Source organism: Gracilinanus agilis, chromosome 2, assembly GCF_016433145.1.
Source record: "Gracilinanus agilis isolate LMUSP501 chromosome 2, AgileGrace, whole genome shotgun sequence".
Classification (NCBI taxonomy): Eukaryota; Metazoa; Chordata; class Mammalia; order Didelphimorphia; family Didelphidae; genus Gracilinanus; species Gracilinanus agilis.
Window position 1 is genome coordinate 275210496 of NC_058131.1, and position 23134 is coordinate 275233629.

At 39.4% G+C, this 23134-nt stretch overlaps 1 protein-coding gene across 1 annotated transcript in view; it reads right to left on the bottom strand.

Annotated features, from left to right (window-relative positions):
- Window positions 1–872: 872 nt before the first annotated feature.
- COL5A1 (collagen type V alpha 1 chain) overlaps window positions 873–23134 on the bottom strand; it is a 229289-nt gene continuing 207027 nt past the window's right edge. The window contains exons 64-66 of the mRNA XM_044659681.1: window positions 18917–18985; window positions 11273–11506; window positions 873–3578 (exon numbers count right to left, since the gene is read on the bottom strand). Of these exons, the coding sequence (XP_044515616.1) occupies window positions 3432–3578; window positions 11273–11506; window positions 18917–18985 (450 nt within the window). The 3' untranslated portion in view covers window positions 873–3431. The remainder of the gene's footprint in view (window positions 3579–11272; window positions 11507–18916; window positions 18986–23134) is intronic.

A 23134-nucleotide genomic window follows, 5' to 3' on the forward strand; every position in this document is an offset into this window, starting at 1 on the left:
CAGAAAAGACCTGTGGAGATGAAATCATTTGCCAAGGTCACACAGCAAATCAGTGACTCAGTCAGAACTAGAATCCAGGTCCCTTGGCTTCTATTCAGTTTTTCCCACCATAATCTTATGATTTGAATAATCCTTTTAATTTTCAAAGTTTCACCCATGACTATATCAGTGAAGCTTTCCACAACTGTGCCAACTACAATGATAGTGAAGAGTTCAGTGACATATTTCAATATCCAAAGGAGGCTTGAACTAGAAGCTGAGTAAGCTGGTGATTTGTCCCATTCTAACATCTCCCTATGGAGATGTGCCTAGCACATAGTAAATACTTAATTTTTTTAATTAAAAAAAATGCATCATATATAGTTAAGTCAATATTCACTTCCTTTAAAGTGGAGACATGATTTGTGAAATTTTAAAAAATTATCCATCCCTACAGTTTGTCTTACTCTTCTCTGGTTGATAAGATTCATTATTTTTGAGAACTCTGGCCTTTCTCAGGGTCTGGTAACACATCAGTGAATGAAGGGGGAAAGGGTATAATCGAGTTCCAACATACTTAAGAAGACATCCACATCACTTTGGTTAAGGTGGAAACAGGAAACTTGATTTATTGAAAAAAAATCTATTACATTTATTCCTTTGTTACACAGGTTTAAAATATTTAAAAATACCCCTTCCCTGGGCATTACAGTTAAATTTTATGACAAGTTTACTGGGCTCTGAGGAAATGCACAATACGTCATTTGATAGTATATTTCAAAGGGCTTTATGTATTAGAATCTCTTCCATAGTTTTTTTTCTTTTCTTCCTTTTAATCAACATCTATTCAAGTCTTATATATTAGGGCAAAAAATAAAATTACACAAAAAGAATTTCTGCAAATATAAGAAGTAATTTTATTGCCATATACCGTAGCTAAAGTGGTCTTGGGAGCAGGGAATAGGAGACATGGGACAAGTTTGGATTTTATTACAAATTACAACACTTTCAAGGCATCACAAGGGGAGAAAAAAAATTTTAAAATTACAAAGAAATTAAAAGGACAAAACTCCTTTGATGAGGAATCACCACAGAATCACATGACCTAGACAAAAATTACATGGTGTAAACACAACCATTCTCTATGGCTTTTCTCTGTTGAGGAGATGAATTTGTGAGCATTTGACCGTTGGCTACCCCATGGAGTAGACTTTTCTTTGGCATGAACATCTATTTTTGCTTTACTGGAGGGGATTGGTGTGCCCCCCTCAAAGAATCTGCTGTAATTTCCTAAGCTAGTACCATTTCCCAAGTGGGGATGAGTAGGCACGATGGGAGGCACCAAGGCAAAGCACCATAGCAGTCAGTATCACAACCTTCGGAGGCAAACTCAGCTACTGCCCCAGTGGAACACCCTGGGCTTGAACACCTTGGACTCTCTCCCCTAAAACCAACTCAGTTTCCCTTTTCACAGATGGAAAGGGCATCACGTATAGGGAACTTTTCACAGTAAATGATCCCCTTTCCTTCCTGACTCCTGGAGCCCCCCTTCACCTGCTCCTCCCAACTCCAACTTAGGCCCCTACCCCGTGCTATGCACAAGGAGGGACGAGACACATACGTACATGGAGGGAGAGAGTATTTCCACCACAGAGATCCAAAGGGGAAGAATCTGCAGAAGAATATGTCCAAGGCTTTTGCAGATGGAAATTCAAATTGCTTATGTGGAAAGAAGGCTGTGTGAAAGCAGGGCTCCTGGCAGCCATGCTAGGAATTAGGAAGCTAATTGCACATTTCTCTGTCTAAGCTGTTTTTAAGGCAGCCCAGCTGAGACAGCTCACATGATAACTGGACAGTTCCATCTTCATTTCAGTACAATGAACAAACATAAATTAGCACCACAAACATTCAGGAACTGAGTACAATCTGGGATAATTACAAGCAGAGAACACATATGAATAGTCTTTTCTTTTTTTCAAACCAAGTAAGTACATACAATACTTTCTACATGGGCATGAAAAGCTACCAATAAGACAATAAGAGACAGGAAAAGAGGGAGGATGGGCACGGGGAGAATGCTTTCCACATACTGAATGGGTATGAAAGTGATATGAATTTATATTAAGTTCAGGGCATGAGGCACAGGCTAGATAGGCCACTGCCAATGCACGGAAAGTGGGGAGAATGAATCATGACTGGGCACCCCCAGTGTTGTATTAAGGAGTTCTTAAGACAGATAGCACCACAAGAGAATTTTTTTTTAAAAAAGCACCAATTTTCACTTATTTATTATTTATAGAAAACAAGATTTCCCTGCCATATACATTCTCCCATCAGGATCTGTAGGAAGAGAAAGGAAATGTATATTTTTTAAGGAAATGATTGTAAATTAATTTAAACTTGCCTATGAAGGGAAACATGCATAGAAAAAGCTGAATTGGAAATTGGTTTCCTTTTTTGTTGCTGCTTTTTTTTCCATTTAAAAAGTAGAGTTGATGGAAATATTTCAGGGAATAGTGGCACCAACATGATTTTTTTTTGTTTGTTTTTTGTTTTGCATTTTTTTTTCCCATGGGCGGCACTCGCCAGCATGAATTCTTGCTGACTTGTATGCTTTTCCCTTCTGTGGCAATTTCTCAGTTGAGGGCTCTTGTTGCTAATTAGTAATGGAGAACAAGAGCAGACATGTTGCCCATTTCTAGAGTTTCCCATTGGAATTATGGTTTCATCTGCATGCATGTTGAGAAGCCAGGAATACTTAACATTTATAATAATATACAATACAAATATTTACTTACAAACTTACAAAAATATAAGCACCTTTAGTACACGGGAAAAGGTATAGCCATCATCTTTGGGGGGATTTTTTTTATATATGGAGGCACTAACGATTGTGGAAATGACCTTTACAAAACTCGCCTTAGAACATTTTTTGAAGGTCAAGTGATTTGCACATTTTCAAGTTTCTTTTGTTATTTCTAAAAACAAAACATGGTCCATAAACACTGATTGGTTGCAAATTGTGATAAGAAAAGTCTTTGCCCCAGTTTTTTGTATTTGTTTTCTCTTTTTTTGTCATGATAGTTTGGAGTGGATGAAATGTGAAGTCCACAGAGGAACTGGAGAAATTGAGCGTTTGGCGGGATGTACAGTACTTGGCTTTTGATTGGCTGCCTGCCATGGAAGATTTGTCTAGATCATGTGATGCGGTTCCTGTTGGGGGAGGGGTTTTCTCGTTGCTTCATTCATTCTCTTGCTTTTAGATTCAGCACAGTGAGTGTGGTGGCACAGTTGAATTCAGGTGAATTGGGAGGGGTTGGGGTGGGCTTAAAAAAAAAAAGAGACCATTTGCTGTCCAGTATCAGAACGAGCGTGTAACACGCAAAAAAAAAAAAAAAATGGTGAAATGAGGTTACGAGGTTGCTCATTTGGAGACTAGTTTTGGGTGGCTCTTAACCCATGAAGCAAGCTGGTCCCACTTCGAATCCAAATTTCTGTGAGGCTTCACCGAAGTCATTAAACATAATGTCCACGATAGGTACTTGTTCCACTTTCGGGGAGTTGACTTCTAGAACAGTCTTCTGATAGCCTTTCTTTGTCTAAAATTATATGGATAGAGGAAAGAGGGAAAGAGGAAGAAAGACTGATTAAAAAGAAAATGGCCCCAATTCTTGGGAAGTTAGTGCAATTGTCAACTATAAGCTTTAATTATCTTCCAGTGAAATATGTACGGGGTAACATACTAACACAGAGCACCTCAATGCAACAGACTATGATGGGATGTAGAACTAAGAATTGGCAGACTTGGGGGCAGCTGGGTGGCTCAGGGGATGGAGAGCCAGGCCTAGAGAGAGGAGGTGCTGGTTTCAAATCTGGCTTATTTCCTAGTTGTGTGATCCCTGGGCAAGTCATTTAATCCCCATTGCTAAGCTATTATCACTCTTCTGCCTTGGAAGCAATTCTCAATATTGATTCTAAGATAGAAATTAAGAGTTTTTAAAAAAATACTTAAGAAAAAAAAGAGTTGGCAGACTAGTACAAATGATTTGCTTGGACAATCAGACTTGGGTCCCAGGAAACAAATCCTATTAAGGATCCATGTCATTATCCAGTTGTGATAGCTTCAGAATCAGGTTTAGCTAATCTGGCTTCCCTGTGGTCTAGCAGGCTAGAATCCATTCCCAAATGTGGGAATCACAGAAGCTTAGGAGCTTAGAGAGCACAAGTTCAGCATCCTCCTTGTACAAATGTGGAAAACAAGACTCTGACAGAGGTAAAGTGACTTGTCCCAAGGTCATACAGAGTTAGCTATGAGGTTGAAACCCAGGCCTTTTCAATTCCAAAGGCTACTTCCATTTAATGATAATAATAACCTATTTAAGAATGGCTAGTATTTTAAATATAGTGCTTTGAAATTTTGGAAGCTTTTTATAAATATAACCTTATCTGAACCTCACGATATCCCCATGATATTATTATTACCCCCATTTTATAGATAAGATAACTGAGAGGTAACTGTGGTTACATAGTAGGCCTTAGAGATGACATTTGATCCAAGGTGTTCTTGTTCTCACATATAGCACATTATCTGCTATGTCACATTGCTTCTTTAAGTTAAGAGAAAGGTTAGAGAATTTGGTATAATTTTAGACAGAAGAATATTGAATTTTTAAAATTAATTTATTATATTTTATTTTATTAATTTGGGGGGGTGCTTTTTCCAAACTTTGAAATGTCAAGGAAGATAGAGTAAACCTAGTGGGCATATCTCGATGGCTATTTAGGAGGGATGCTACAGAGGGGAGACCTACATTGAGAAGAGATTACCCTAGATGACCTTTTAGACCCCTTTCCAACTAAATATAGACCTAGAACCCTCCACCTCCCTCTCCCAGACCTTTGGGCCTAGGACTGGGAATGAGGAATTCACAGTGACTCCAATGCAGTCCCTCTACCTCCCTAAGGATGGGGCAGAAGTTACCAAACAGATATGTGCAATTTCATCTGGATTTATGGGCTGCGTGCCTAAGATTACCAAAGTGCTTAGAGAGGACATATTTAAAGTTTGATAGAATCCTCAAGGGCTCTGACTGTTTTACTGGGCTGGCTGGTCACCCCGTTATTTCAGAAACATAAATAACTATTATGGTAGCAGCAATGTTCCCCCTGGGGCATGCAAAACTGCACAAACAAGTGAATTTATGCGATATAGCTTTTCAGCCCATCACACCCTATGATTTGTTTTTCTCCAAAGAACTGGGCACATCCCAGAAACTGTGCCCATCAGGGCAATAAGATCAGTGGTTACACATCCAAATAATGGCCTAGGAATTAGAACCTCAATTCCTTTGGTATTTGCTATTATAATACAAATCAATCCAACTCTCTTAGGTCAGTGGGTGTTCTGGCCTGATATGTGCATCCTGTGTTTCCATGGGAACTTTCCTCACCTAAGAAGCTAGAAGGGGCTAGGATATGGGATGGAATTCACTTATACAATAGCTGGTTGTCAGTCAGGGGTCATTTGGCCATTTGAAGTGGAGGAGGGAGAATGGATATGAGAGCTGGAAGCCTCAGAAAATGAAGCTAATGACTGTAGGAAGTTAGATTGGGTGTTGTCTGAGCAGTGTACTGAGATTTAAAAATGTCTTTCTCTTAAGTCTGATCATTGCTGGCTCCCAGTGAATATTACAAATATATATATCAGGGCTGTTGTTCATAAAAGATGCAGAGAAAATTGATGCCTAGGCTCACTGGAGCTGAACAGAGAGGCCGAGAGAGGAATGAATTGACTCATGATAGAGACAGAAAGGAAGAGTCAATGGATCTATATTCAAATCCTACTCTTGTCTCTTACTATCACAAATCATTTAACCTCTTTGTTTCTCAAGTTTCCTCAACTGAAAAACATGGAGTTTCTCAATACCTTCTAGCTCTGGCTCTAGGAATCTATGCTCCTACAAATCCCACACCTAGAATGAGAGAAACTAGCTTTAAAACTTATATGGGAGGGGAGTTTAGGACCAACAATAAACTACCCTACTTCAGCCAGTGGGTAGAAAAGAAAATGGAACTCATTCCCCTGAGAGGTATGATGGGTTGAGATTATAAACAGGCTCCATGTAAAATTCCTGAAGGAGAAGTCTATGGTGAGTCATTATGCAAAATAAGAGTGTTTGGGGACATCTACAGCCTGTAATTAAACATCAAGAAGTGTTCCTCAAATGGGGTCCTTTGAGACCCTTCTCAGAGATTATTTATCATTTACTTTCTCAGTCTTCCTAGACTAGTGGTCCTATGGAAGGTTTGTAAGTAGCAATTTTGAAAACGAAGGCAATTAAATTGATGGTAGGAGAGCTAGATATGGGGAAGACCTGGAACACAGCTATGTTGGGGAAGAAAGCAGCAGCATTTATTTGGGGGTTCTCCTTTTTCTCAATTGACCAGAAATCTCTTAATTGTCTAATGACCTCGTTTCAATCTTTATCTTTCTTGATTTCTTTGTAGCATCTGATGTTACTGACCATCTTCTCCTCCAAATATTCTCCACTTTCTGGTTTTTATGACACCCCTCTCTTGGTTCTCTTCCTCTCCACCTGGCGATTCCTTTTGTCTCTTTCACTGGATCTCCCACTGTTTGTTTTCCTCAGTGTTCTATCCTGGACTTCTTTTCTCTCTACAATCTCTTGGTGATCTCTTCAGCCCCCAAAAGGTTTGATTTTCATCTCTCTGCTTATGATTCCCAGATCTGTATGTCCAGACAGCCCTAGTTTCTATCCAGTCCCAAAATACCAACTGCCTACAGGACATTTCGAACAGACATCTCAAATTTAAAATGTCCAAAACAGAACTCATTATCTTTCCTGCTTCAGACACATCACTAGCTGTATAATCCTGATCAATCCATTGACCCCTTTCAGCCTCAGTTTCCCAATCTAGAAAATGGACACAATAGTGGCACCTACCTCCCAGGGCTGTTGTGGAGATCAAATGAGATAATGTACATAAGGGGCCCCAAAATCTTAAAGCTCTATATAAATGTGAACCATTATTCTTATTATTCCTTGATTCTTCCCTTTCCATCACCTATCTCATAAGTTGTCAAATCTTAAGGGTTCTCTCGCCATAATATCTCTTGTGTATGTTCCTTTCTCTCCACTCCTATAACCAGTTTGACCCCCTGAATATGCCTTGCCTGGACTGTTACAATACCAAAACCTCTTACCTAGTTTTCCTTTCTCCAGTTTCTCTCCAATTCATTCTCTGTAAAGTCACCAAACCAATTTTTCTAAAGTATGTCCCTTCTACCCTGACTCAATAAATTCTAGTAGCTCCTTTCAGATCAAATATAAACTCATTTAGGCAGTTAAAGCTCTTCACAATCTGGCTTCTTTTCCCCTTCCTAGACTTCTTATATTACTCAGTTTCACCTTCTCTGCTATTTCTCACAAATGATGTTTCATCATCCACATCCATGCCCTGGCAATGGCTTTCTCCCATGTCCAGAATGCTCTCCCTTCTCGCACCCATCTCATATAAGCTCTGCTTCCTTCAAGATTCTGCTTAAGCATCACCTTCTTCAGGGTGTTTTTCCTATTCCTTCCTTCCTATTAAAGATTATCTTCCATCTATTGTTTTTTTTCCGAACCCCTACCTTCTGTCTTAGTATCAATTCTAAATCAGAAGAGTAGCAAGGACTAGGCAATCAGTAATAATTGACTCGTTCAAGGTTGCACATTGAGGAAATATCTGAGGCCAGATTTGAACCCAGGTTCTTTCAACTCCAGACCTGACTTCTATCTACTGTGCTACCTGACCTGAAGCATTTAACATTGTTCATTCGTTTCAGTTGTGTCTGACTCTTCATGAGTTTGGGGTTTTCTTAGAAAAGATATTGGAGGAGTTTGTAATTTACTTCCTCCACTTCTTTTACAGATGAGGAAAACGAGGCAAACAAGGTTAAGTGACTAGCCCAGGGTCATACAGCTGGTAATTGTCTGACTCTGGATTTGAAATCAGTCTTCCTGACTTTAAGCCTGGCACTCTATCCACTATGCTACGTAGATGCTCCCAAGCTACTTTCTATACACATCCAGTACATATCGATATACATTGCTATTGCTCTCCTCTTCTTCACCCCCAAATTAGGCTGTAAGATCCTTGAGGGCAGAGGCTATCTTAACTTTTTTTTTTTTTTTTGGTGTATCACTATCACTTAGCACAGTACCTAACATATCACAAGGGCTTAATACATATTTTTGATTGATTCATTTTTATTTTACCCAATTACTCTTGCTACCTAGGGGCCAGGTTCAGTTGTTTCTACACCAAAGGAGTGTACATTGTCAGTGTCCTACAAAATCTGACACATTCATACAGTTCTAGATAGTCTTTCCTTGGTTGTAAGTCTAGCATGAGTACAGAGGTACATTGGTGAGGATGGTAGTTAGATATGTACAAAGTGGCAAATTCACCAAGTGACTGTGGAATGAGTTGGAAGGATGCTTAATGTTTTTTTTTTCTTCTGTTATCTTTTTCATCACATCGTACTTGGAAGAGAGAAAAAAGTTAGCTACGTGAGTGAATGATAGAACGCTAGACCTGGAGTCAGGAAGACCAGAGTTCAAATACTGTCTTAGACACTTATGCAATTCTGAACAAGCCACTCAATCTCTTTCAACTTCAGTTTACTCATCAGCAACTCAGGAATGATGATAGTGTCTATATCACAGAGTTGTGAGATTCAAATGAGATAATATGTAAAGAATTTTGAGAATCTTAGAGCAACATACAGGTAATAATAATAGCTAGCATTTCATATAGCACTCTAAGGTTTGAAAAGCATTGAACATATTTAACCTTATTTGATACTAGCAGGTGCTTTTATTATTATTATTTTCATAATTCAAAGATATTTTATTTTCCCAATTATATGTCATAGTAATTTTCAATATGTTTACCCAAATTACAAGATCTAAACTATCGCCAATTCCTTCTTTCTCCGCCCTCATTCAGAGATGGTAAGCAATTTGATCTGGGCCATACATATATTATCATAATTGCTATTGTTATTAAAATTTTACAGAGGAGGAAACTGAGGCTTAAGTTAAAGGTTAAATCATTTGCCCAGGATCTAACCGCATAATCTGAGTTAGGATTTGAATTTGGGTCTTCCTGACTCCAAGTCCTACCGTCTTACTCATTAGGCCACTTGGCTTTCTAATTAGCTATTATTATTAAAAGTACCAGATCTTCCCTTTTCTTTCCAAATGTGTCCCAGGGCAGGTTGGGAGCCTTAAGCCTTGGCCCTAGCCTGGGGATGGCAAACCCATGACACACGTAGCCATTTTCGATGAAATGTGGCCTCATGCAGTTGCATACAGCAAAGTATGGGGCTGCATGGCGAGAATGAAACATTTGCTGTAGTGTAGTGTAGACACTCTGGGCACTATAGATGACAATTCTACCTATATTAATTTACCTCTTTTGGTTTATTAAATAGTTATATATTACAATTATACATTTTTGTTATTTAAACTATAAATATCACAAAATTATGGTTTTTTTCTTGAAGTGACACACCACCCAAGTTATGCTCATTTTTTGGGTGAATTTTGACACATTGAGCTCAAAAGGTTGCCCATCACTGTTCCTAGCCCTTTGTTCTAAAGTGACCTTGTTTATTTCCTCAACCAATATCCCAAATTCCCTGTTTTGATTGTCAGCATTAATCTCTTTAAAGTCAATTATTTTATCATATTTTTAGGTGTAATTCCTTTCCTTTCTTGTAGATCAGCTCCCCCAGTTAGTCCGCACCCCAGGGTAGATGCTGGAGTCTCTGGCTCTCACTGCAGAGATGAAAGGTATTGAGTTTCTCTAGGCTCTGAGGTCTTGAAAATCAATGATCTCATATAGCTTTTAGAATTTGGGGAAGAAGGATGAATGCTCTCATCTCTTTACAACAATGGTAAGAGAATTAACGATGCCAATTGAATCCTCTCCTTTTGCCTTTAAGACAGCAACATGTCCAATTCAGACTGTATTCACTGTCTCCTTAAATTGTTTGAAGGACAATCACTTCATTAGGGGTCAATCTGGGGCTCACAGCATTTGCATACTTCCAATCAGGGGTTGGAGTAGCCTTCATATCCTATGATGGATAGGGTAAGATCCTGCCTGCCTCCAAACCTCATTCTCTCCCTCTCTGATATGCCTATATTTAATTATTCCTTTTGGCTAACCTAGTTTCTAGAATGCCTCCATTTAATTAGCACAAGTATTTCCTTGAAGAGATGATGCATTAAAACCTAGTACTTATCCACCACACCTCAGGTAGTAAGGCAAACTTATTGGGTTATAGCAGGAACTGGAGGGACAGAGTTTAGGCACATTTTGATTCAGTGATGTATGAAGGAAAGGTCCCTCCCTTATTCTTCTATCAAAACTTTGCAATTTTGTACGTACATCTGGATTTCAAGTCTGCTTTTATCTTTCTCATGGGAATGCATGTGCTCCCCTATAGATATGAAGATGTGGTCTCTAAGCCACCATGTGAGATGTTTTCCTAGCATCTTGGCTGGAGTAATTTCTCTAAACCTGGTCCCCTTTTTGACATGTATACATACATGATGAGTGTGCATATTATATATATACATATATATATATATTTATACATATGTAGATTTCTCTCTTCAGTCTCTATAGACATTTATTTCTATAAACATATACACTCACATATCTATATCTATAGGGTCTGAAGAAAAGTCTGAAGAAAATCAGAAGTGTTGCAGAATGGATGGACAGTTGACTTTGAAGCCTGGAAGACCTGGAATCAAATCCTGCCTCTGACACATAATAGCTGTGCAATCTTGGGCAAGTTATTGTATCTCTCAGTACCAAAGGTCAGTGGTCAGACTCAAATAGAAACAAGGCCACTAAAACATACACAAGGATCCCTGCAGGCTGTATATTTAACTTAAAAAGCCTCATATTGACATTATCTGTATTCTATTGTATTTTTATTTATTTTGGTACATATTTGCCAATTTGATTTTAATCTGGCTCAGCCTGAGTTTGACATTTGTGCTCTCAGCAATTCCCAAGATTATAATTTGCAGAGAAGATACTGACCTGCCTTGGCAGAGGGGGATTCCTTACCCAAGAGTCCCTAAATTAAATCACAGGTCCAATCCGTATCTAATCTTATAAAGCTAAATGTTCATTAAATTATCCAAATCCTTGACCTTGGTCCCAGTAGTAAGCGTGTTGACCTTGGTGCCAATGAAATACTTACTGCACAGCCATCCATGAGAGCTCGGATGTAGGGATTGTTGTCATAGGACATTTCTTCATCATTGGAGCCCAAGAAGCGAATGGCTTTGTCATAGCTGCCTGTGGTGGCATCTTGCCAGGCGACTGACTGGTAGCAGTTGTAAGTGATGTTCTGCCGTGCTGAAGCACTTAGGAGCCTGAGGAATGTCATCTGTACCACTCCAACTGGATTCCCCTCCGAGTCCACGTAGGAAAGCTAAAGCATTTGAGACAAAGAGGGGCAGGAGAAACTAGGCAGTGACATAACAATAACAAATGACCCATAAAATCCTGGCATTTATATATTGTGCTTTATGCTTTCCAAATTGCAGACCCATTTTTATATCATTTGAAATACAGGGTAAAACCAGAATTGAACAACTTGGAACCACAATAACACACCTGAAAGACTTTTCATTCATTCATTCATTCTTTTTTTTAATGCTAACCTTCTGTCTTAGAATCAATACTATGTATTGGTTGCAAGGCAGAAAAGTAATAAGAGGTAGGCAGGATTAAACAGTTAGGGAGTATCTGAGGTCAGATTTGAACACAAGATTTTCCCTAAGTCTGGCTCTCAATATACTGAGCCATCTAGCTGACCCCCAAGACTTTTTTTTTAAAAATGGAAACAAACCCAGCTCCCTTATGAATGAGCAGGTTCAAAAAGAACTGCCTCATTGCATCTTGTCTGCTCTACTTTTGCCCCTCAGTTGACATATGATCCACCTTATTAGAAAGCTGCTGAGGGCAAGGACCCTGTCTTTATCAAAACTTCTTATCACAGTGTTTTGTGCAACAGTAGGTGCTTTGTAAATTTTACTAAATGTTGTCCAATGAATAAATTCTCTTGTCCTTGATGGCTAGTCTGAATAGCCAAAGCTCAAGGACAGCTGAAGTCTCACTAATGCTTCAAAGCCTTCCTAGCCCACCTTAAGCCCATGCCATCTCTCCTCTCTATGAATTTCTAAGTAATTGAAGTCTGTAACTTGGCCCTTAAGCATACAAATCTTGCCCTGGTTTTAGGTTGTTTCATGTATGTGATTCTCATTTCCCCAATGAGATGATAAGATTTCAAAGGTAGACTTTTAGGTTTCGTTTATTTTTTCTAGGGGTCATACTTATTTTTTTTCTGTACTTTCCATAGTCCCTAGCACAGGAATCATCACATAATAATAACTTTTTTTCTTTAAATCAAAGCTTGTCCTAATTGTCTGGATCATACAAGGAACAGGCAGTAATGAAAACTTGGCTCAAAACAACCAGGATGAGGACTCTGGAGAACAATTCTGTCATATTTACCCAAGACTTACAGCTTCAGTAAAGAGTCATCTAGCCTTAAGGAGAGGGGTGAAGCATATTTTGTTTCAGGGGCAGATTTTGGAAAAAAAATCTCCTATCTGATATCAGCAAATTATGTCTCACCCTAGCTAGGATAGAGAGCAGATAACTGAAAGGTTTGGCGATATCCCAGAATAGGCATATGTCTTATTAGGGATGCCATCTAACATTCAGAAGGCTGTATTTCCATGCTGGAAGTCAGGAGAGATAGCAGGGCACATGAAACACTGGCAGCTCGGGGTTTTATTTACTGGGCCATCAATACTCCCAAGTCTCCATCATTCAAACCAAAGGGAAGGGAACAACAGAAAGAATATCCCTGAATAATGGCCATATCAAAGGTATGTCTATTAAATTGTCTTTCCTGTGTTTTGTGACAGATTTAGCCTTTCCAACTAGGTCTTACTTAGGCCCAGAACAGAGTGAATTTGGATCCCTTAAGCCCACTCTAACAGCAGGATTGGTAATGACCCCAGAAGGGTCAAGCTAACCTGAGGCTTCTTGTTTTTAAACAGCTTTTAAGATCATTAAATGATAGATGAACTAGTAAAAATTGATGATCAAGAGCCCTTAGTTTAATAAAGAGAACCGCTTTATTCATGCCACTGGAAAATGAAAAGAAACCAAAATTCAATTCAAAACATGAGAAGATGCCCTGTTTCAGTGTGTCACTGCCCACAGAGCTTGACTGAATATGCTGGAGCCCCATTTGAAGAGTAGCATGTGGGCCTTGGTCCTCTTTGGCACATACAAAGGAAACTGTTGGGGGAGCCAAAGAGTGTAGGCATCTGGAGATCTCACTCTCCTTCTGAATATACATGGATCCTCCTGTACAGTCTTTATAACCCCATCTGTATCAAGGAAAAATATCTCCAATAGGCAGACTCTGGCCTGTCATTCCATTCTTCACAGATGGATGCATATTTTCCCCATCTACAGTTACAGCTGGGCTGCTTGGCATTAAAAAGGGGATGGTTTACTAAATCTCTTTGGGAAAAATAATCCCAGAGCCTTGAGAGACAATTAAAAAAAAAATCTCCAAACAAACCAAAAAAACCTCTAAGCTTTCCCTACGGAGTCATGGAACAATGGTCAGAGGATATACTATCCTCTGTGGCTCAATTAGCAATGGATAAGTGAAGCAACTTTCTAATGAAAGGTAGTTGTCATTTAATCAACTTATCAATCAAAGACTATTTACTGATGTCTCCCATATCTAGGGCTCCATTCTGAACAGTGGAGAAGAGAATACAAGGAAATCTGAGATATTGAAGGAGCTTGTAATTTAAATAGATATTAAATATGAATATGCATGAAGAGATATCATGAAATGAGGCAGGGTACAAGTGCCAAATGGCACCCCATTACCATGTCAAGAAGTTGTGATTTTATAGGTGAAGGAATGCCCTCCACCCAGGCAGTTGTTAATCTGTCAATATAACTTTGTATTTAAGTCTCAGATAGTTGTCTGAGATGCAGGGATATTCACAGGATCATAAATGTAGAGCTTGAAGGGACTGAGAGACCATTTGCAATGCCTTCATTTTACTGATGAGGAGACAGAGGCTCACAAAAGTTAAGTGACTTGCCTAAGAGGTCACAGAGAGAGTAAATGTTAATGATAGAATTGTGAAATTCAGGTTCTCTGACTTCAGAACCAGGGATCTTTCTCCTGGGCTACAATGTACACAGGAAGGAGAGATCAATTCTACCTCGAATATTCTGGGAAGTTTTAATGGAGGAGGTGGGAGCTGAGCTGCCTTTTTTTTAAGAACTGGTCAAGTCAGGGCATATCTAAATCATAGTAAGACTTTTAATTTTCTCTTTGGGTTGGAATCGTTAAATGGAGTGAAAGGTAGCCAAAGTTAGGCTGTGATTCCGTTGATTGAATCCAGAGCTGCTTCATTCCTAGGATGAGGCCATGGCAAGACACCGAGTCCTGATGATTACAGGGAGAGGCATAGTTCCAGAGTAGAAACATCCTACTGGGCAAAGGTTGGTGAGATTGTTCTAATAAAAGTTTCCTAAATTCCTTGGCAATGAAACTAAGGACTAGCCTTACCGAGAATCTAGTTTATGGAGATATACAATTTATTGGAAGATTTTCTTTTTAAAAAATAGTTTAGGCCACATAGAGGTGGGCTGTTGAAAACAATGCAAATTCACAAACTGTGAGAATTAGAAGAGATTTCAGAGACTAGTTAGTATAACCCATACCTGACCTAAAATTCCCTCGCAATATATCTAATAAGTGGCTGTCTAGATTCTGCTTAAAAGTCTCCATTGAGAGGAAAGCCTTGCTGTCCCATTAAAGCGTTGGGAAATTCTAGTAGTCAGGAAGTTTTTCCTTATATTAAATCTAAATTTGCCACTTGATAACTTCTATCCTTTTCTCTTATTTTAACCTCTACAGCCAAGTAGAATAAGCAATCCTTCCTCTATATTACAGCCTTTGATGACAGTTATCATTTTCCTCCAAGCCTTTCCATCTATAGGCTAAACATCACAAGTTCCTTCAATTGTTCCCCACATAGTAAGACTTTGATGCCCTTTAACATCTTAGTTACCTCCCTCCAGATGCTCTTCAAATTATTAATGCTCAGGGGGCAGCTAGGTATCTCAGTGGATTGAGAGCCAGGCCTAAAGATGGGAGATCCTGGGTTCAAACCTTGCCTCAGATACTTCCTAGCTGTGTGACCCTGGGCAAGTCACTTAACCCCCACTGCCTAGCCCTTACCACTCTTCTACCTTAGAACCAATACATATTATTGATTCTAAGATGAAAGGTGAGAATTTAAAAAAAATTATTAGTGCTTATCTTAAAATGTGGTTGCTACATCTGAATATAACACCCCAGGGTATTCCAGGGATAACCTTCCTAGTTCTGGACACTATAACTTTCTGTAATGAAGTCTAAGATCACAATACCTTTTTTGTCTGCCATACCTCATTAGAGAGTTATACTAAGCTTTTAGCTTACTAAAACTCAGATTTTTTTACATAAACTTTAGCTATAGGACTTTTTCATGGAGAACAGTATATATTTTGCAAACTGCAAGTAATTGACAAAGTCTAAGGAAGCATGAATGACTCTGGAGGCCATGACATAGAGAAAATGTTCTTTTTCCAGTAGGAAACTGCAAAGTTACCTAATCTACAAGTCTTTTTTATCCCCTCTGAATATAAACTAGATATGAAATGAAGATAGACAAGATCTAGTGGGGGTAAAAACAAGCCAAACCATGGGGCTTAGAGTTGACTTGGGTTCAAATCCTAGTTCTGGGTTGTGAGTTTTAGCAATTTACTTCATTTATCTGAGCCTTCATTTATCCATCTGTAAGATACATGGTAAATATGATGATCCCTAAAGTCCCTTATAACCCTAACATGGGGTGATTTTGTTCCAGACCACAAAACATGCAAATATCTCTTTATTAATTTTACTGACATGGTTTTATGGAGGTGTGAGTACCCTTTATCATTTAATTTCATGGTATTTCTCCATTCTACAATTAGTCAATTTTAAAAATCAAGGTAAACTAAAATTAATTTTTCTTTGAGTAGGTTTTTTGTGTGTGGAAATAGTGAGATTTAGGGGAGAATTTTGTGACCCCACAGGCAGTCTAGGTGGGGTTTGCAGATTCATTGCTAGGAATCATTTCCTTAGATAGCAGTTCTGCTGTTCCTTCCCTTAATCTGAAAACAAAGCAGGTGTTCAGTGGTATCTGCCTGACATCATGGGCCCAAATGGGTCTAGACAAACCAAGATCCAGGAATATATAAATAAAAGAATAGTATACAAACCAGAGATCAGGATCCGGCTGGGTTGTCCTTCTGAGAGGGAAATATGACTGACTATGAGAAAGAATGCATGCCAGAGGGAAGAGATCAGAGGAAACTCAGCAGGGGACAGAAGGATCTGAAAAAGGAAGCTACTCCTTTAGAGGCAGCCTGCCAACAGAATAGAATTTTCACGAGATATTACCTTCCTTTCTAGGTTACATCTCTGTGTGTGAGGGCTACCATACTGCTCACTGGAATGAGGTCCTTTGCCCAAGATGGGGAACAGAAGTCCCCAGGCAATTTTAGTTCCACCTATTTATGTCTGTGACAGCAAAGATAAACTATAACATCCCACAAGAAGCAGCCCTCATTGAATATTCATTCAGGCATCTGCAGATGCTGAGGAGAGGGTAAGAAATAAGGATTTGAAAGCACAATAAGATCAGTAGGTATTTTCCTTTGAACTTTTGAGCTTGGTCAATTGTCTGCTAATAAAACAAAAGATACAAGGAACGTTTTCTGGGTAACCTTTGGGTTCTGAATAGTCCACTATCCTTTCCTTTAATGGATTTCCATAAGGAAAAGGTATCGGTGGGCAATATAGATTATTCTATAATCTGCAAGAACTTGGATGTTGGGGAAATTTCCCTCATTTAGGTCTGCTGGTTCACTCCCTTTCAGAGCTATATTGCAGATTGTAAGCATCCCTAGAAGGGGAATAAATTGTGCCTGGATGCATGATCCCCTTTGTGGATTGCAGAAAGGGAGCTTGTCATCCCTGGATCTGTGGGGATTTAACTTCCCACAGAGTTTTACCTTCACTCATCCATCCACCTCACTGTCCTCTCATCCCCATCTCACCTGGGACAAATGACACCTCCTCTCAAGCTACTATTCTTTATCGAGTGATAATTCATTTCCAGATCCTTCTGTGTTTTGATGGCTGTTTTCAGAGGAGGGTGCAAAGGAGAGAAAGATCAGAAAGAAAGCAGGAAAGAATGAAGACAGGACAAATCTGCAGTGCAAAGTCACAAAAATAAAATAACAAAAAGCCTCTTATATTGTGGCAGAGGAGAAAAACAAGTCCTGAAGGGGATGGGCAAAAGGCTGACATGGCTGGGGTTTTGTTTGTTTTGGGCAGGGGGAGCAAGAAACAGAGTATGGGATATTAATAATTAGCCAATGAGGTGCTTAAAGCTTAAGAAATGAGAGATAACCTATTGAGAGCTGACAGATTAAAATGCTGGCTAAAAGCCAAGGCTCTTGGAAATACTTGGGGGGACAGCACATGGTTCCCATGGAATTCTGCAGAGCTAATCATGAGGATCAGTTTTTGTGCACACTCAGGGGAAGAGGGATAGGGACCAGGGGCCACAGGTACCTATAGTGTCTTTTGGGGGTAGAATTTGCTGATCTCCATAGCTTGGATTCCTGGGCAAGAAAGCAGCTCCTTAAAGTAGCTCTCAGGGTGGAGTGGAAGGTCTGAGGAAGGGACCAGAAGGAGAAAGGTTTAGGCTGTGGACATCATTTCTTTGACCTTTCTTTATTCTAGAAACTTTTTCTACTTCTACCTTGGCAATGGGAGGTAAAGAGAGGGAAAGGACCCATGTGAGTGGCAGTGTCTAGGATTCCATGGCATTCTGCCACACAAATGAAATGGATATGCCAATTTGAGTCTCAAAGGCAGACCTGGATTCAGCTCTGCAAAGCAGAGGGAGTCTCTACCAGGACTATGGCTGTCCAGATAATGATCTACCTTCTGTTTGAATCAGGTTTGGTTTTTGTTTGTTTTGATTTCTCCTCACTGAGTAAAAACTCATTTGTTGGAATCCATGTTTCTGAAACCATATCTAAGGCCATAAGATAGCCAGTACACCAGGATACTTTAATCTATTTATTCAGAGATAAGCCCAGTCCTCTCCATTACTGCTGAAAGCTTCAGAGTCAATGAGAACTCAAGGAGGAGCAACAAAGACACTTGGGCGTAGAAATAGGCTGGGAAGGTGAGAGGGGAGTTATGTCAGAAGGGCCCCAACATTTCAAGAGGTCTTGGATGAATTTCATTCTGTTCCTATGCTGGCATTGGCCAGAATGAATCCTCCCACAAAATGTTTATGTTTGACTCTCAGGCTGCTGGAGAGCCCCTGTACTTTGGCAGACGCCGAGTCCCACTCCTGAACGGTGCCCACTCCCAGCTGCCACTCTGGACTCCCTGAGTTCTGATGAGACTAAATTTAAAACCTGCCTCCCACTCCTAGTCCTGAATTAACTTTAGACTGGAGTGGCTTGGATGTGGGTATGGGGGTGAGAAGGGGGCTGGAGAAAGGGAGGAAGGAGTGTGGCGTCTTTTCTCAGAGTTCTACCTAAATGTGAAGAAGTTTGGCCAAACCTGTAACAGCAAGTGCCCAACATGGTTATTAGTCCAACATGCAGAGTGTCGTGAGTCTGGCCATGTCCAAAGCAGGCACGGGCCAAGGGGGCCCTGCCGAGGTTAGCCACTTACCATAGAACCTCGCTTGTACTGACTATACCAGGTAGAAGGCTGCTCTTTGGGCCAACGGGCCATTTTATTCTGTAAAATACGAGATGGTTTGGGGTTTAAAGCCAAAACTGCAAAGAGGTGAGGGGCTTCCTTACCAGTTTACCACGCTTGAATTCACTGAACCAGGAGCCTGGGTTTTCCTTGGGCCAAGAAGTAATTCTGGCCTAAACACATAGCAGGGGAGATGGAAAGGGAGAGAAACAGAGAACACAAGAGTTAATTCTCCTGCCCCAGTGAAAAATTGTCCAACTTTCTTTACATCAATATACTCAAAGTTGTTGTTTGTGTTTTGACCAAATATTCTCCTTCAAGAATGCTTTAGGTTTGGTCTTCGCATCTCTTTAGTCCCCTCAGTACTCCCTGCCTCTCTGATGGGAGAGCTGGAGAGCGGAGCAAAGAATTCCTCCCCAAACCTCCATTTAAAGAGGGCTCACAGACAAGTCAAGTCTTCATTCCTCTTCAGCTACATTACTTGGACTGGACTCCACCACAACCCCCTTCTCTGCCCCGTCCTCCAACCTTTACAACTTTCTTTTGTGTGTTGTCTTCCCACATTAGATTGTAAATTCTTTGAAGGCAGGGACCGTCTTTATTTTTTATTTGTATCTTAGCACTTTAAACAGTAGCCAGGACATAGACACTTAATAAATGTTTATTGACTATTTCCATTCATTCAGTCTCACATATTATGCCTTACTGAAAGAATTATTTCGGAGACAGCTGAAAGATTGTGCCCCTGCTTTCAGATATCTGCTTTCCTTACACCCCTACAATCTTAATTCTAGTTAGAACTTAGATGAAGTTAGATACAGTTATTCCTTTGGCTTAAGATAAATGAAAATACCACTAAGAGGGCTACTCATTAGCCCATTATCAATCATTAATACCTTACTTAGAATTCATTAGCTGTTTTCCAGCATGACTACTTACTCAGAGTAGCCTCAAGTGGGGAGAAATAGCACCCAGAAGGGGTAAATTTCCATAAGGGAACATGGAGAGAACCAGAGTACCAGGAAGGATAGGTCTGCCATAGTTGCCTTGGACAAGGAGGCAAAGTGAGTCCACTGACCAGCACCAGTAGGAGGGAGCAGAAGCTGAATAACCAACTTCGCTAAGGTGTGAGGATGGTCTATCCCTGACTCAAGGGTTCTTGAATAAAATCCACTAAAGTCTTAAATGCTTCCCCTATCAGTGCTCACTTCTCAAGTTCCCTTTGTAACAGTCTCTGTAATGCCCATATTTAACAACCCTTCTGCCAGGGAAATGGTCAAAAATATCTATCTGCTTGGATTATTTAAGGCCTGGTTGCTCTGCAATTAGCTGTTTGCCATTATGGTATTTCTCTACACCTGGTACAACAACTCTGTAGATGTGCAAAGATTTTCAACAGTGTTCCATGGCCTGATCTGACCCACTATTACTATTGAGAAAAGGACACAAGACCTGCTTTTGTTCTCAGCCCCTTTAAATTTACCTAAGATATTTAAGAAAACAATATGTATCATCTCAGTAGGTTCTCACCAAAAGCAGCATAACTCTTCTTATTTAATTCAAGTGGGGTAGTTATAATTGTTGCTTCTTCATTTGACCATTATTGTATTTGAATAGTTCTTTTTCCTTCTTAAAGTGTTTTAATTTGTTTTTATTCTAAACTTAACATATACCTAAAATGCGCATTTCCATATTCACTGTAAAATATGAAGATGCAGATAATGATGATAAAAATAATGATCATTTATATATACATCTATTATTAAAAAGCACAATACATATATGATATCATTTGATCTTCATGGCAATCCTGTATGGTAGGCGCTAGTGCTATTTTTATCCCCATTTTATAAATGAGGAAACAGGCTTGCCCAGGATTACACAGAAAAAGTCTAAGGTGGGCTTTGAAATCAGGTTTTCCAGATTCCAAGTCTAGTGTTCTTACTCACTATGGATTAAGTATAGCTTGTTGTTTTTTTTTTTTTTTCTGGTATATAATACATTCAACATGTGACTTTCAAAGCTGTCCTCTTGCTAGTCAATGATTCCTTCTGACCTTTCTTTAGTTCTCATAACACTTTAAAAATACATTTTTTTGAAACTATATCTCTGTTCCTACCTTCCCCACCTCCACCCTCCACTCTCATAAAAAAACAATAACAACCAAAAAAAACTTTATAAGCAAAATAAATTCCCACACTGGTCATGTCTGAAAACATATGCTTCATTCTGCATCTTGAGCCTATTCTCTCTCTCTCTCTCTCTCTCTCTCTCTCTCTCTCTCTCTCTCTCTCTCTCTCTCTCTCTCTCTCTCAGTAGATGTCATGCCTCAACATCAATCCTCTGGAATTGTGGTTGGTCATTGCATTGATCAGAGCTCTAAAATCTTTCAAAGGTTTTGTTGTAATTGTTATCGTTGAGATTTTTGCTGTCATAGTAAAAACTGTTCTCCTGTTTTTCCTTACTCCATTTTATCAGTTTCATACAAGTCTTCCCAAGATTCACTGAAATATTTTTCTATTTTTTATATCCTTCAATCTATGTACCCTAATTTGCTCAGCTATTCCTTAATCCATGGGCACCATCTTAAGCTTCCAATTCTTTGCTACTAAGAAAAGAACTGCTATAAATATTTTCAACATATGGGTCCTTCATCATCTTTCTTTGATCTTGTTGGGAGTGCAGGCTTATATAAGTATCACTAGGACAAAGGTTATGCAGAGTTTAGTAACTTTGGGAGCATAGTTTCACATTGCTTCTCAGAATGGCTGAACCAATTCATAGCTCCATCAACTGCATATATAAATATATATATTTTTTTCCCTTATATCTCTTCCAACATTTATCATTTTCCTTTTTTTGTCAATTTGATATGTCAGAGGCAGAACCCCAGAGCTGCCTTAATTCACTTTTCTCTAAATATTAGTGACTTAAAGCATTCTTTTTTCATGTCTCTGTCGGTAACTTGGATTTTCTTTTGAAAACTATCAGTTCATATCTTCCATGTGTTTATTTGGGAATTTTATTGTTGCTTCAAGAGGCAGAGTAAGTGGCCATACCTAGAAAGTCTAAGAATACTTTCCCTCTTGAGAAGTAGGACATGGGTCATCGGTAACATCCGAGAGGTCTATGTCATTCTTTGTCTTTGTATCTCCAGAGCTGAGTACTGTGACTGACACATAGTAGGTGCTTAATAAATTCTTGTTGACTGACTGACTGATTGACTAGCACCAAAGTTGGAAGTGGAAAATCCAGAATGCTAATAGAATGAAACAGCTGGATCAATCTTCTGCAATTCCTCTGCAAAGAGCAGTGGGAGGAAGGGAAGAGCGAGGCCTCCTCTCCTCAGACAGGCATCCAGGCATGATTCATGAGGGGGTCTGTGTTCAGAAACAAGCTCCAGCTTGTATTCCATTAAGTGTCAATAATTCAAACTCCCATTCCCCTGACCTAGCTGGGCCTCCGAATCCAAAATTTGAAGAACATACTAAGAAAACAGCAAAGGAAAGAAGTCTATAAGGAGAAGTGTGGGGGTCCCACTGAAACGTGGCACTTTTCTGCCTCCCTTAAGGTCTCTGATCTTCTTCATCTTTGTTTGTAAAACCTCCTAAAATCAAAAGTTAAATTTAGATAATCTGCTTTAAAGATAATTTGCCTTCTCTCAGAGAAGAATGCCTTTAAGACATCCCTAGGGCTATGGTTTCCTATCCTAGAAAAGCCTGTAATCTCATATTCAATCATTTCCCTTACATTTTATGTTAGCGCTGAAAATGGATATTTCCTGTTCTCCTCCTCTTGTATTCCCATCTTGGATCATAGGATCATAAACACAGAGCTAGAAGAGACCTCAGAGGATACCGCATTTATCCTTTCTCATTTTACAGATTAGGAAACTGAGACCTAGGGAGTATGAATGAGTTGCCCAAAGTCACACAAGAAGTGTCTGAGGTGAGATGCCATGCTCTGGCCTCTGACTTCCAAGCCAGTATGCTTTCCATTGTATTATTTTTTCCTGATATGAACACAATATAGATCAGCGCAGTCGTGCTAACGTTGGACACTAAGAAACTGAGCTTGTCTTTATAAAGCCATTTCTATGAGAATGAGACCAGTCACTTTTCCTTTATGGCTAAAAGGACTTTTCATAGATTCTGTCAATATGAATTCATTGGTTCTCCTCCTTTTCCC